At 46.9% G+C, this 15285-nt stretch overlaps 1 protein-coding gene across 1 annotated transcript in view; it reads left to right on the top strand.

Moving 5' to 3' along the window:
• The window catches only part of GALNT10 (polypeptide N-acetylgalactosaminyltransferase 10), a 229899-nt gene that overhangs the window by 176870 nt on the left and 37744 nt on the right, over window positions 1-15285 (top strand). The window contains exons 5-6 of the mRNA XM_055428979.2: window positions 8237-8422; window positions 13449-13632. Coding sequence (XP_055284954.1) covers window positions 8237-8422; window positions 13449-13632 — 370 coding nt within the window. The remainder of the gene's footprint in view (window positions 1-8236; window positions 8423-13448; window positions 13633-15285) is intronic.

The raw sequence follows: 15285 nt of genomic DNA, 5'->3' as shown, positions 1-15285 counted from the left end.
GGGACCAGTTTTGTGGAAGACAATTTTTCCACAGACCAGGGTCAGAGTGGCAGGGTGATGGTTTGGGGATGATTCTCGTAAGGAACACGCAACCTCGATCCCTTGCATGTGAGGTTCACAGTAGGATTTGAGCTCCTATGAGAATCTAATGCCACCACCACTGACCTGACAGGAGGCAGAGCTCAGGCAGTAATGCGAGCGAGGGGGACCAGCTGTAAGTACATGATGAAGCTTTGCTTACTCACCTGCTGCTTACCTCCCGCTGTGTGGCCCAGTTCCTAGCAGGCCATGGACTGGTACTGGGGTTTGTGGAAGCCTGTTCTAGCTCACACCTGCCACTTGGACTCCGTCTTGGTTTGGGTTTCCTAAAGCAGATCATGAGATGGGCTGTGAGTGCAAGTAGTTAATTTGAGAGAGGCTTTCAGGAAACACCAGCAAGAGAGTGGGGAAGTGAGAAGAGTAAGGGGGAAGGCAGCCAGGAAGGGTGCCTATGATGGGCACCAGGACTGGCAACCACGGTGACCCCACGGGGAGCCTACACAGAGCACATGCTCGGAGTTATCCCACCTGAGGGGCGAGGGGCTGGGGTGGTTGTCCACACACACCGTGGTCCCTGGCTGAGGTCCACCATGTGGATGTAGACCGCCAGGCAGCATCAGGTGCTGGCAGGTGGGAGGCATGGGCAGGGCACACAGAACCCCCTTGGGAGCACGCTGATCCGTGCTCTGCAGACACCTGCTGAAGGCCTCGCACTGATGGGGGCTCGCCTTCAGGATCAACCTCGCCCCTTGTTGGATAGCTCTGACTTATCCTTGTATTAGGAGTTGTTCAGTCACTCAGTCGTGTCCGACTCTTTGTGAGCCCATGGACGGCAGCACGCCAGGCTTCCCTGTCCTTCACCATCTCCCAGAGTTTGCTCAAATTCATGTCCATTGAGTTGGTGATGCCATCCAACCATCTCCTTCTCTGTTATCCCTTTCTCTTGCCTTCAGTCTTTCCCAGCATCAGGGTCTTTTCCAGTGAGTTGGCTATTCACATCAGGTAGCCAAAGTACTGAAGCTTCAGCTTCAGCATCCATCCTTCCAATGACTATTCAGGGTTGATTTCCTTTAGGATTGATAATAAGGGCAAATGCAATTCTGTTTTGCTTTCCAATCAGAGCAGCCCCTGAAATGGGCATGGTGCTTCTGTGGCACAGGGTGGCTGCTGCCTTGCTGCTTCAGGCCAGACATCTCTCAGCCCTGGCACTTTCACACTGAGCCACGATCTGGCTGCTTCAGCTACCCATTACAAACCTATGAGTATAGGCCTTTCCGTGATGCCTGTTTGCCATCTTCGCCCTAGGGTTTATGAAGCTGGGGGGGAGCCTGAGAGTGGAAGACTCACTATATGATTCTGGGCAAGGCATTTAACTTGCCCTAGCTGTTCCTCTCTGGGTGAAACAGAGGAGTTAACAGAATGGCGGTAGAGATGGGCTTTGATGTGACTGGAAGAGCCAGCTCTCTTACAGTCAGGGATGGGTTTTAGACCTTGGCTTCATCATTTATAAACTGTGTTCTTTGGGTAGCTCACACCACCCATTCTGAGCCTCGCGGTGTCTTTTCATACAAGACAGGACCATAGTACCCCCATTTGTAGTGGTATTGTAAGCAACGGAGATTATATATAGAGAGAGCTCCATGTGTGAGCAGAGCCTTGGTAATTGTTCCCTGTAATTGTTATCATCATAACTATCATCATCTTCATCTAAAGTCCCTTCCAGCTCGAAAATTCTATGACTTTATGAGATGTCCTCATCCAAGAAGACGGCATGGTAAAATAAGGCAACAGTCCTGATTTTGTGTAAATGTTCTTTCTAATAAGGACAGGAGGAACATAATTGCCCCTAAATAATTGCACCGACTTTGCCACAAGCTGTCAGAAGGCCTTAATTGGTCCATCTGTAATGACTGCGGCCATCTGCGTGCGGGGTGATTTAGCGCTGGGTCTCCGCCGGAGCGGGGCCCTCATGATTAGAGCCGGATGGGGCCATATATCTCCCTCTGATGGGAGTAGTGGTGTGTGGTATAGGAGATTAGCTCATCCTCATGTTAATGACCGACCAGTTGAACCTAGCCAAGAAGAAGCGCTGGTCACAAGACAATGACTATGGATTTTTTTTTTTTTTTTAAGGTAGTGTTCCTGCCCTAACAGCAGCCTATCTGGAGCGTGATCATGCCTCTTGCTATCATGTCTCGCTTCCCAAGAAAGTCTCTTTTGGAAAGATTTAGTCCCTCAATTAGGGCGAATTGATTTCTGCTCTCTACAGAGCCACTGTTCCAAAGAGAAGTGGGAAAGGGCAGGAGGAGCCATATTAATCTTTGTGAGCAAGCGAGAGGCGACCTGGAGTGTTTTTCAGCCTTGCAGCCTGGGGTTGTATCTGGAGTTAATCTTTCCTCTATGTATCTTTTAATTGTTCCGACTTGCAGGGTGCCAGACAATACAACACAAAACACACCTCATCTCTAGTCCTTAAGTTTCTGAAGATTTAAATCAAGTGTCTGGAGCAGTGTTTCCCCAAGTGCACCAGCACGAAAGTGATTTTAAGTGGTACCTAAGATGATCTCAGGTGGCTCTGAGACTTCGCATTAAGTAATGTTGACTCATGGGGAGAATACATTTTCTCTTTTCAGATCTCTCTTTCATTTCCTCTGATTACCTCCGATGGAAGGTCTTGGCTGGTTACTCTTATCTCCCTTCTTGACAAAGAGGGAAGTGAGATCTGGCTGAAATCTAGTAACATAACTTTATCCTTATTAGTTTGGCTTTTTTAATTCATTAGCTCTTTATCACAAATGGTACCGATTTTCCACTTATAGTGTTTAATGTTTCCTTTTAAAATAAAATTAATAAATAAAATTCTTAGCTTGAAAAAAGTGAGTTGATTTTAAAAAGAAGATCTTAAGGAAGTTGGGGTAAGGTAGGTGGAAGTGGCAAAAATCATGCCGGTAATATGATGATGAGAGATTGGGAAAACACAGCTAGAGAGGGGGAAAGCCTCCTGTTTCTACAGCGAACCCAGCAGTTTCCTGGCTGTATGACCTGGGGCAAGTTTCTAAGCTTCTCTGAGCATCAGTTTTCTCATCTGCCAGATGGGGAGACCTGTGATGCAGAGTCAGTTCAGTTCACTCGCTCAGTCGTGTCCCAACTCTGCGACCCCATGAACCGCAGCATGCCAGGCCTCCATGTCCATCACCAACTCCTGGAGTCCACCCAAACTCATGTCCATCAAGTCAGTGATGCCATCCAACCATCTCATCCTCTGTCGTCCCCTTCTCCTCCTGCCCTCAATCTTTCCCAGCATCAGGGTCTTTTCAAGCAAGTCAGCTCTTCTCATCAGGTGGCCAAAGTATTGGAGTTTCAGCTTCAACGTCAGTACTTCCAGTGAACACCCAGGACTGATCTCCTTTAGGATGGACTGGTTGGATCTCCCTGCAGTCCAAGGGACTCTCAAGAGTCTTCTCCAGCACCACAGTTCAAAAGCATCAATTCTTCGGCGATCAGCTTTCTTCACAGTCCAACTCTCACATCCATACATGACCACGGGAAAAACCATAGCCTTGACTAGATGGACCTTTGTTGGCAAAGTAATGTCTCTGCTTTTTAATATGCTATCTAGGTTGGTCATAACTTTCTTTCTAAGGAGTAAGCGTCTTTTAATTTCATGGCTGCAATCAGCATCTGCAGTGATTTTGGAGCCCAGAAAAATAAAGTCAGCCACTGTTTCCCCATCCATTTTCCATGAAGTGATGGGACTGAATGCCATGATCTTAGTTTTCTGAATGTTGAGCTTCAAGCCAACTTTTTCACTCTCCTCTTTCATCAAGAGGCTCTTTAGTTCTTCTTCACTTTCTGCCATAAGGGTGGTGTCATCTGCATATCTGAGGTTATTGATATTTCTCCCAGCAATCTTGATCCCAGCTTGTGCTTCCTCCAGCCCAGCATTTCTCATGATGTACTCTGCATATAAGTTAAATAAGCAGGGTGACAATATACAGCCTTGACGTCCTCCTTTTCCTATTTGGAACCAGTCTGTTGTTCCATGTCCAGTTCTGACTGTTGCTTCCTGACCTGCTTACAGGTTTCTCAAGAGGCAGGTCAGGTGGTCTGGTATTCCCATCTCTTTCAGAATTTTCCACAGTTTATTGTGATCCACACAGTCAAAGGCTTTGACATAGTCAATAAAGCCGAAATAGATGTTTTCTGGAACTCTCTTGCTTTTTCCATGATCCAGCGGATGTTGGCAATTTGATCTCTGGTTCCTCTGCCTTTCCTAAAACCAGCTTGAATATCTGGAAGTTCATGGTTCATGCGAAGAAGGCAATGGCAAGCCACTCCAGTACTCTTGCCTAGAAAATCCCATGGATGGAGGAGCCCAGTAGGCTGCAGTCCGTGGGGTCGCTAAGGGTCGGACACGACTGAGCGACTTCACTTTTCACTTTCACACATTGGAGAAGGAAATGGCAACCCACTCCAGTGTTCTTGCCTGGAGAATCCCAGGAATGGGGGAGCCTGGTGGGCCGCTGTCTGGGGGGTCACACAGAGTCGGACACGACTGAAATGACTTAGCAGCAGCAGCAGCAGCATGGTTCATGTATTGCTGAAGCCTGGCTTGGAGAATTTTAAGCATTACTTTACTAGCATGTGAGATGAGTGCAATTGTGCGGTAGTTTGAACATTCTTTGGCATTGCCTTTCTTAGGGATTGGAATGAAGACTGACCTTTTCCAGTCCTGTGGCCACTGCTGAGTTTTCCAAATTTGCGGGCATATTGAGTGCAGCACTTTCACAGCCCTGATGCAGAGTACAGGTTTATGAATCAAGGGAGATAAAATATGTGAAGCTTCTTCACGAATCATAATCTGCCTTCCAGTGAAAACTGTTCATTTTTATAAAGGGTTAGAAAAATCAAAGGCTCAGAGGGTTTTGGATCAAACAGTTAAGGGGCCCTGGCTCTACTGTTAACTGTGGCACCTTCCCTTCTCTGGACTTAATTTCTGTCTATAAAGTGAAGAGACTGAACTACTCCAGTGCTCTCTAGGCTGGCTGTGCATCAGAATTATCTGTGGGTCAAGTAAAGCCAAAGATCCTGATGCTGCCTTCAGTCTCCCAGATCATAGGGAGGATCCAGATAACTGTATTTATCGTCAGCTCACAGGTGATTTGGCCACATCCCCTAAATCAGGGTGACCTGTCCAGCTCTAAGCCCTGGTGGAGTGAATTCGGAGCAGGATTGTCTGACTTTCTTAATACAGCATACTCTCTTTTAGGGCTCATTCGTATTATTGCCATAGCTCATTCTTTTTTATTGCTGAATAGTATTTTCCCTGAATGGATATACTACATTTGATTTATCTGTTCTTCAGTTGATGTGTATTTGGATGATTTGATTTTCACTTTGGGGATATTATGAATATTGCTGCTATGAACATTAGTGTACAACTTTTCATGTGGATATATATGTTTTGGTTCTTTTTTTAAATTTTACTTATTTATTTATTTTGGCTGCACTGGGTCTTTGTTGCTGCACGTGGCTTTCTCTGGTTGTGGTGAGCAGGATCTACTCTCTAGTTGCAGCACATGAGCTTCTCATTGCGGTGGCTTCTCTTGTAGCAGAGCATGGGCTCTAGAGCACACGGGCTTTGGTAGTTGTGGCACATGGGCTTAGTTACTCCATGGTTTATGAAATCTTCTTGGACCAGGGAATCAAACCCATGTCCCCTGCATTATCAGGCAGATTCTTAACCATCGGGCCACCAGGGAAGTCCAATATATATTTTCATTTCTCTTGGAAATACACCTAGGAGTAGAATTGCTGGATTACATGGTAACCCTGTTCAATTGTTTGAGGAACTGCCAGACTGTTTTCCAAAGTGGCTGCACCATTTTATTACACTCCCATCGACAGTATATGAGAATTCTTATTTCTCTACACCGTTGTCAACACTTGCTGTTACCTTACTTTTTCATCATCGCCATCCTAATGGATGTGAAGTATTAATAGTATCTCATTAAGATTTTGATTTATATTTCCCTGGTGACTAATGATGTTAAGCATGTGTTCATGTGTTTGGCCATTCCTAAATTTTTTTTCAAGAAGTACCTATTCATATCCTTTGCCCATTTTTAAAAATTGAGGTAAAATCCACATAACATAAGGTTAACCATGTTAAAATATATAATACTCATGTTAAAGTACATGATTCATTGGCATTTAGCATATTCATAATGTTGTGCAACCATCACCTTTATCGAGTTTCAAAATATTTTTGTTACCCCCAAAGGAAACCCCATACTTATTAAGTAGTCACTCCTCATTCCCCTCCACTCCAGTTCATGGTAATCACTGATCTGCTTTCCAGGTCTGGATTTACCTAATCTGAAATTTAGTACAAGTGGAATGCTATAATATGTGACCTTTTGTGTCTGGCCTCCTTTATTTAATATAATGATTTCTAGGTTCGTGCACGTTGTGGCATGTGTCAGCACTTCATTCCTTGTTGTATGGATACATTCCATCTTTGTTTATCTATCTGTGAAATGATGGAAATTTGGGTTATTGTCACCATTTGGCTGTTGTGAACAATGTTGCTGTGCATGTTCAAGTAATCAAGAGATTTTTAGCTATGCTGGATTCCTTGATCCCTTGCATTTCCATAAATTTTTGGATCAGCTTGTCAATTGTCAATTTCTGCATAGAATCCAGCTGTGATTTTTGATCACATTGAATTTGTAGATCAACGTAGGAGGTATTGCCATCTTAACAACCTTAGGTCATCTGATCCATGAACATTGACTATCTTTCCATTTATTTTGATTGTTCATTTCTTTCAACAATGTTTTGTAGTTTTCAGAGTATACAGTTTGTACTTACTTTGTTAAATTGTAAGTGGTATTTTTACCATTTTAATTGCATTTTCAAATTGCTTTCTTATTTGCTAGCCCATAGAAATACAGTTGATTTTTAAATGCTGATCTGTATTCTGAAATCTTTCTAAGTTTACCTGTTCTAGATTTTTTGTAGATTTCTGAAGATTTTCTGTGTAAGCAATCATTTCATCTACAGTCTTTCCAATCTTTATGCCTTTTCTTTGACTTACCAATTGCACTGAATAGGAATTCTAGAATAGTGCTGAAGTAGAAAGAAAGTGGAAAGCCTTTCTCCTAATCACAGGAGCAAAGCATTCAATACTTCACTATTAAATATGATATAAACTATAGGTTTTTTTGTAGCCATACTAGTTTTCATAAAGGGGCCTAACCCTGATTAAAATCAAGAGACACTAATGTTAAGGCTGGCATTTTTAGGAGAAAGAGAATGTCTTTGAGATTTATTTATAACAGCTTTTCCAGGCATGGGCCAGAAGCCAGTCTGCATTAGAATAAGCAAAAAGAGGAATTGGTCGTCATATGTAATAAGAACCACTAGGAGTCTATCTGCTTCAGGCACAGGGCGATCTGGAGAATCAAAATGTTATCAGGATGTCCCTCTTCATCTCTTCACTGTCTTTTTACTTGTTGACTTCAGTCTCAGCAGCTCCTGCCAGCATCTCTCATCACCTCACTTTGCTAAAGATGTCAGGCGCAGCTCCAGACCTAGAGCCAACCAACCTAGTAACTCTAGTAAGAAAAACTGGGCTTCATTGTTCAACAGTTGAAAAAAAATAATTCTCGGGATTCATTGTTTGGACCAACTCAGGTCACATGTCCATCCCTGAACCAATCACTGTGGCCAAGGGAATGGAATGCCCTGATTGGCCAGGCCCAAGCTGCCCGCTCCTCCCCCTGGGAACTAGGAGATGAGGTCAAACCCACCCAAGTCTGGAGGACTGAGAATGGGAGGGAAAAGGTAGTTTCCCCAAAAAAAGAATCAAAGTATTGTTGCCAGAAAAATGAGGAAATGGGTCCAAGCCAGACATAAATCACAGCTGCTAACTCTGTCATGCAGGAGTTCTCTCTGTGCTGCAAGTCTGGCACTAACACGGGACCTCTTGAAACTTCAGTTTCCCCCTTTGCAGTACACAGGTGATGCTTCCTGCCCTTGTTGGCCCCCTCTGAGAGACCCGATAAGACAGTGTACCAGAAATCTGTCTAAACTGTAAAGTGCAGCGCACACGTAAAGAAGGGGTCACAAGAATGATTACTCAGCAGCTGTTCTTACCCACCTGTCCATCTTTTCTCTACTCTCTGCCTTGCAGAACACCTGAAGAAGCCACTTGAAGACTACATGGCCCTTTTCCCCAGCGTGAGGATTCTCCGAACCAAGAAACGGGAAGGACTGATCAGGACCCGGATGCTGGGAGCCTCAGCTGCAACTGGGGATGTCATCACGTTCTTGGACTCACACTGTGAAGCCAATGTCAACTGGCTCCCCCCCTTGCTTGGTAAGGGAGGCTCGCAAGGTGAAGTAGGCGGCCTGGAGTGCGCCAGTAGCCACCGGCCCCACCTTCTGCAGGAGTCACCTACAGGGCTTCCCTTGCCTGCCTGAGATGCACCCAGCACTGCTCCAGGTGCCACGAGGGTGTCACATCTTCAGGGTGCTCAAAGTGACCTTACGAATCCATGCAGTCCTGCCCCTTCATTTTACAGAGGAGGAAGCTGGGACTTTGAGAGGGGAAATGACTTGCCCAGAATCATAAAGCACATTAGTGTTAGTAATATGACTGCTTCTCCCAGGTTACTTCAGGTGTTATTAGAAAGCAAGCCAAGACTGCCTACTGCTAAGAGCTAAATCTTAGCAGTAGGCATCTTGATTTGATGATGTAAGGGGCATCATCAAATCAACTCAGAACAGTGGTTGTTCACTGCGTTGCTACTGTGTGCCAAGAAAGCTGTAAGCTTTATCTCCAGTCCTCACAAAACCATGCTAGGTCGAAAGTGTCCCCTTTTTATAGTTGAAGAGATTGAAGTTCTGACATATTGAGTGACTCGCTAGGTCCCTTGGGCAATAAGTGTCAAAGTCCCCATCTCTCTGACTCCAAAGTGTATTCTCTTTCAGGATTCCACACTGTCTGCCTAAGTTCATTTGCTTCTCGGGGAGTTTCTAACTGTCAGGGAAGGGCTCCAGACAGAGGGCAGCGTGATCCAGGAGTCCACACAACCTGGACCGGAGGGAGACCTGAAGCCAGGCTGCCAGGCAGTGAGGTGCCTCATGGCTGGTTGAAGAACCAGGTCTGAACCCAGAGGTACTGAGCTTTGAGGAAGGCAGTGAGCTGCTGCCAACAGGTAGATGCTGAAGAGGAAATCCCCTAGTGGAGCTGGTGGCCACGTGAGGAAAGGGATAGAGGCAGATTGAGGAAGATCTGTCAGTTCAGAGAGAAAAGTGAAAGCCTCAAAAATAGATGAGTATGGACCACCACTTCCCTGGTGGTCCAGTGGCTAAGGCCTGTACACTCCCAATGCAATGGACCCAGGTTCGATCCCTGTCCAAGTCAGGGAACTAGATCCCACATGCTGAAATTAAAAGATCCTGCATGCCAAGTCCTGCATGCAGCAACTAAAACCAGGTGCAGCCAAATAAATAAATAAAATTAATTTACAGGGCAGAAAAGGAGATGCAGACATAGAGAACAGACTTGTGGACACAGCAGGGGAAGGAAAGAGTGGGACGAATTGAGAGAGTAGCATTGAAACATATACCTACCATGGGTGAAAGAGACAGCCAGTGGGAATTTACTCTATGACACAGGGAGCTCAACCCAGTGCTCTGTGACAGCCTAAACAGGAGGAATGAGGTGGGAGATGGAAGGGAGGCTCAAGGAGGAGGGGACACATGTATAACTATGGCTGATTCATGTTGATGTATGGCAGAAACCAACACTGTATTGAAAAGTAATTATCTTCCAATTTAAAAAGGGAAAAGAAAAAGAAATGGAGGGATATGCCCACTGTAAGAGAAAGCATAGAGAGCAAAGAGGACTCAAGATTAGGGCAAGCTTGAGCATGTATCAGAATCACCTAGAGGATTTGGTAAAACACAGAGTGCTGGGCCCGGCTCCAGAGTTGTTGGTTCGGGAGGTTGGGGTGGGGCCTGAGAAGCTGAATTCCTGACAACCCCTGGGTGATGCCAGTGCTGCTGGTCCAGGGACTATACTTCAGGGAGCAGTAGTTAGGCCCCCATTCAGAAGTGAGGACAGAAAGCAAATCCTCCACAGATTAATGGGATAACCCAGCATATTTGTTTCCTAACACAGATCAACATGAAACTTTAGTATGAGATTATATGCTTCTGGCCCCAAGGGTCCAGGATCCCACTGGGTTAAGACATAACACAGATTTTTCTGGTAAACTCTTTATTTCATTAAACCCAGAGGTCTCGATCTGCCTCTCATGACTGAAAGAGAACAAAAAAGAAAAAAAAAGCCTCATTCTAAATACCCTAATTTATAGTCCTGAAGGAACATCCCATTTGGTGGGTCATTCAGTGACTCATAAAGAGAATGAAGTGGTAGGCACGATGCTGAGCTTGTGGTCCAAATAGCCTTAACTCTGTTTCTATGGAAATATATGAGGGTAATTTTCATAATCTACAGGCATACATGGAAGAAATATTCTTCCTCTTTTTTTTCCTTTTTCCAATAGAAATGTGAACCAGTGGTGTAGCTGTAAAAGTCTGTCCCTGCTAATATGAACAGCTGATACAACCCACCTTGGCTTTTGTGTCTGAAGCCATAAACATGCACAGTTCACTCTGCCTTCTTTGGAGAGTAGGCATTTCTGAGCCTGAGGAGGATTTAGCCCTCCCTTCCCCAAAGGAAAGCCACTCTTGATCATCATTTTCTTCATTTCTATCATCAGCATCATCAGCAGCATCATGCCTCTGCAAGTCCCTTATCTTTTTAGGCCACAGCTATGTTTGAAGGTAACAGTTATATGGTAAAGGAGACAGGCCAGACATTATTATCCACATAGAGCAAATAAGAAAACTGAAGGGCAGAAAGAATGAGGCTCCTGCTTCTGAGCTGCTCCCAGCACTCCTGGGCACAGAGGATGTCAGCAGAGAGGGGTTCACCTGCTAGGCTAAGCCTCTTGCCCGTCATCCTGCTTGGTCTTCACAGAGACCCCACGTGGTAGGTGCTATCTTCCTCCATTCTGTTGGCCAGGAAACCAGGGTTCAGAGGCAGTAAATAACCTTTCCCAAGGTTATGCTGTTCATAGGTGGCAAAACCAGGGTTTGAACCTGGGCACCGTATCTCCAGGTGAAGACGGCACCATGGAATGCTGCCGCCTTGACCTCACACCTCCCGCAATGAGCCGGCATCCAGCAGAGCCTTGTGTCCTCAACCCACACCCTCCCTGGAAGGGAGGTCCCTTGCACAGCCATGAAGAATTAGGAAGGGAAGTGAAAGTCACTCAGTCATGTCCAACTCTTTGTGACCCCATGGGCTGTGCAGTCCATGGAATTCTGCCGGCCAGAATACTAGAGGGGGTTAGCCTTTCCCTTCTCCAGGGGATCTTCCCAACCCAGGGATTGAACCCAGGTCTCCTTCATTGTAGGCAGATTCCTAACCAGCTGAGCCACAAGGGAAGCACAAGAATACTAGAGTGGGTAGCCTTTCCCTTCTCCAGCGGTTCTTCCAGACCCAGGAATTGAACCAGGGTCTCCTGCATTGCAGGTGGATTCTTTACCAACTGAGCTATCAGGGAAGCCCTGTTAGGGAGAAAGGGCCCTTCTCTAGATCTTTCCCCAGGAAGATTCTTCAGTTTCCTTAAAAATTCCTAGGGAGCCTTCCACAGGGCAGATCCAAGCTCCAACCCTGATCCTGATTCAGCGGGCCTGGGGCAGGCCAGCCCTGGGGGGTTGGGGGAGAACACTTAAACACACCCTGCGTGCTTCTGACACTGTTCGTTCCAGATCTGTTCATGGGGACACAGTGTTAAAAGCACCATTTTTCAAACTTTTATGACCGTGTGCCACAGTTAGAAATACACTAGGGATGTGTCAGTCCATTGCACAGATGCACACACTGATGCAGTATGACTGAAATATTTCCAAAACAGTGCTTTCCCCCATCACCTAGAATGCACCCTGATATTCAGTGATTCAGTGTTCTTTTTTCTTCATTACAAATACGCACACATACAATTTCATGACCCACCTATGGATTGTGTATTACAGTTGAGAAAAAGACAAAACTTCCGCTTTCTCTCCTGGAAGAAAAATCTAATGTATAACTGAATGAATGAAGCCTGGGCCCTAGGCAGCTACCAGCCTACCCTGGCCCTACCAAACTCCCCATTCCAAGCCTTGAACTTGATCCCTGGCCTAAGCAGCAAGGTACCCCAGCACAGCCCACTTGCCCCTCAGCAGATCGTCTGCCCCAGTCACTGGCTGTAGTCAGGGCTTCTTAGCAGAAGGCACGCTGAAGGGCAGACAGTGAATTTTATAGAGTCTGTGTCTTTCTGGCTTGAAAGGGACATAGAGCCGTTTTGAGTTTGCCACCTTGGATCACCTTACAGGCAGAATTCCTGCTTGGCCGAGGTCCACCAGGCCCTGCTTGCCCTGAGGTGCTCATGGGATAGTTCTCTCACTCATCAGTAGTTCTGACTGTTGGGAGAGGTGAACTGGCCTCTCTTGCAAGGATCATTTGTTCTCTGATGACGGCCAGGAGGTGTTGGGGAGCTTCAGGGACAGGCAGTCTACCATGAGGGGTAAGTGCTGGGGTGCCTGGATGCTGGGCCACAAGTCAAGTTAGGAATCAGAATGGGGAGCCTGGCAGGGCCAGAACAGGGTCCTTCCCAGAAAGAAATTAATCTCTTTCCATAACAGTGCTGAGCATGATGGGCACCTGTGCTGCTGCTGCTGCTGCTGCTAAGTCACTTCAGTCGTGTCCGACTCTGTGTGACCCCATAGACGGCAGCCCACCAGGCTCCCCCGTCCCTGGGATTCTCCAGGCAAGAACACTGGAGTGGGTTGCCATTTCCTTCTCCAGTGTGTGAAAGTGAAAAGTGAAAGTGAAGTCACTCGGTCATGTCTGACTCGTAGCGACCCCAAGGACTGCAGCCTACCAGGCTCCTCCATCCATGGGATTTTCTAGGCAAGAGTACTGGAGTGGCTTGCCATTGCCTTCTCCGGGGCACCTGTGCTAAATATCTTCAAACGTTACTATATCCAGTACTCCTGCGACCAGAGCCTCTTCTCCCCATTTCACAGAGGAGCACACTGAGGCTCGGAATATTATTTATGTTGCTGACCCAAGAACCCATCGTGGATGGCGGGATGGGCTGGGAGCCCTGGTCCATCTTAACGTAAAGCTTGCACTCTTTCTTCCTCATGGAGTCTCAAACTCAAGTATTCAGAGAAATCACCCAGGAAACATGTTAGAAATGTAAATAAGTTGCATAGCAGGATCATGCACGTGGCTGCTTTCCCATCTAGCCTCCCTAACAGGCATCTCTTGGCTTCTTCAGACCGCATCGCTCGAAACCGCAAGACCATCGTTTGCCCAATGATCGATGTGATTGACCACGATGACTTCCGGTACGAGACACAGGCGGGGGATGCCATGCGGGGCGCCTTTGACTGGGAGATGTACTATAAGCGGATCCCCATCCCTCCAGAACTGCAGAAAGCTGACCCCAGCGACCCATTTGAGTAAGTATGAGTTACCCAGGCCAGTCCCAGTGGCTAACCCCAGGAACCCTTCCTAATGCACACAGAACTCAGGATTGCCACCTCCCCCAAAAGTCCAGTGCAAGGGAGTGGGGCAGACCTCCCCAACCAGAAGCACAACCCCTCCCAGCTTGTCACAGAGCTTTGGCTCATGGGCCACCAAGCGGTCACTTCTTCTTTGCCCACCCCAAGACTGGCGGTGGGGGCGGCAAGCCCAGCACCCGGTTTTCATAATCGTCATCATCACTGTCATTGTCACTGTACCACCATGTTGTTGTTGCTCAGTTGCTAAGCTCTGTCTGACTCTTTGCGACCCCATGGACTGCAGCATACCAGGCTGCCCTGTCATTCACCATCTCCCGGAGTTTGTTCAAACTCATTCAGTGAGTCAGTGATGCCATCCAACCATCTTATCCTCTGTCACCCCCTTCTCTTCCTGCCCTCAATTTTTCCCAGCATCAGAGTCTATTCCAGTGAATTGACTCTTCACATCAGGTAGCCAAAATATTAGAGTTTCAGCTCCAGCAGCTGTCCTTCCAGTGAATGTTCAGGGTTGATTTCCTTTAGGATTGACTGGTCCAAGGGACTCTCGAGAGTCTTCTCCAGCACCACAGGTCACCATCATTTACTGCACATTTTCTAAGTGCCAGGTGCAGTGCTGAGCACACTGCACACTGATCCTTTTAACCCCACAGCCATGTGCAGTAAAAATTATCATCCGTGTTTTCCATGTGGGGACCTCAGGGCTCCACGAGGAGCCTGTCCAGGTCCCACAGCTGTGAAGGGGCAAAGGCTTAATGCCGTGCAGGTCTGGCTGCCTCTGGAGCCAACTTTGACATCCATCAGTCAGCCTCTTGGAAGTATCAGAGAAGTAACAGTTAGTCCCCCAGTGGAAGACAGGGAGCATGGGACTGGACCCATCACATCCTAGAATGTGAGCACTGGAGGAACCAACAGGTCATGGGCTCCAAGCCCTTGCAGAAGAGGAGACTCGGGCCCTAGGGCAGGGAAGGGCTTCCCTGGGCACACCGTGGGCTAGCGCCTAAGCCTGAAACAGAGCCCAGTCCTGCTCTGGTCCCCCAAGCTCCAGAAGGGTCTTTCTGACTGAGGGAGTCAGTCTGCTCACCATCCCAGCTGTCACATGAGCCCCTCCAGCTCTCCTGCCAGAGGTGTGGGAAGATCTCCGGGCGTGAAGCCGCAATCCAGCCTTTCCTGCTGGGTTAGTTTCCTGATCAGTTTCCTAATTTTCACTGCAGTAATAACTTAGCACAGCTTACTGGTTCATCAAAACAGCACAGATTCATTCTCTTCAAGTTCTGGTGGTCAGAAGTCTGACTACTGGACTAAATCACAGCCGCGTTTGCCTGAGATGCTCCAGGAAGGGACCCATTCCCATGCCCTTTCCAGCTCCCAGAGGCTGCTCTAGAGAACACCTGGATGCTGGGAAACATTGAAGGGAAAAATGAAATAAATCTTTAAAAAATCCAATTTATAAAAAGGAGGAGGAGGAGAAGGAAGTGTGAGGAGGAAGAAGATGAGAAAGAGGAAGAAGGAGAACCACCGCCACCCGGGCGGTCCCTGAGCCCAGTAACACCAGAGTCTCTGGGTGGGGGTCCAGCCATCCTACTGGGTGAT

Source organism: Moschus berezovskii, chromosome 8, assembly GCF_049115385.1.
Source record: "Moschus berezovskii isolate FMDL1 chromosome 8, NW_MosBer_1.0, whole genome shotgun sequence".
Taxonomy (NCBI): domain Eukaryota; kingdom Metazoa; phylum Chordata; class Mammalia; order Artiodactyla; family Moschidae; genus Moschus; species Moschus berezovskii.
This window is presented reverse-complemented; position numbering and strand designations above follow the sequence as displayed.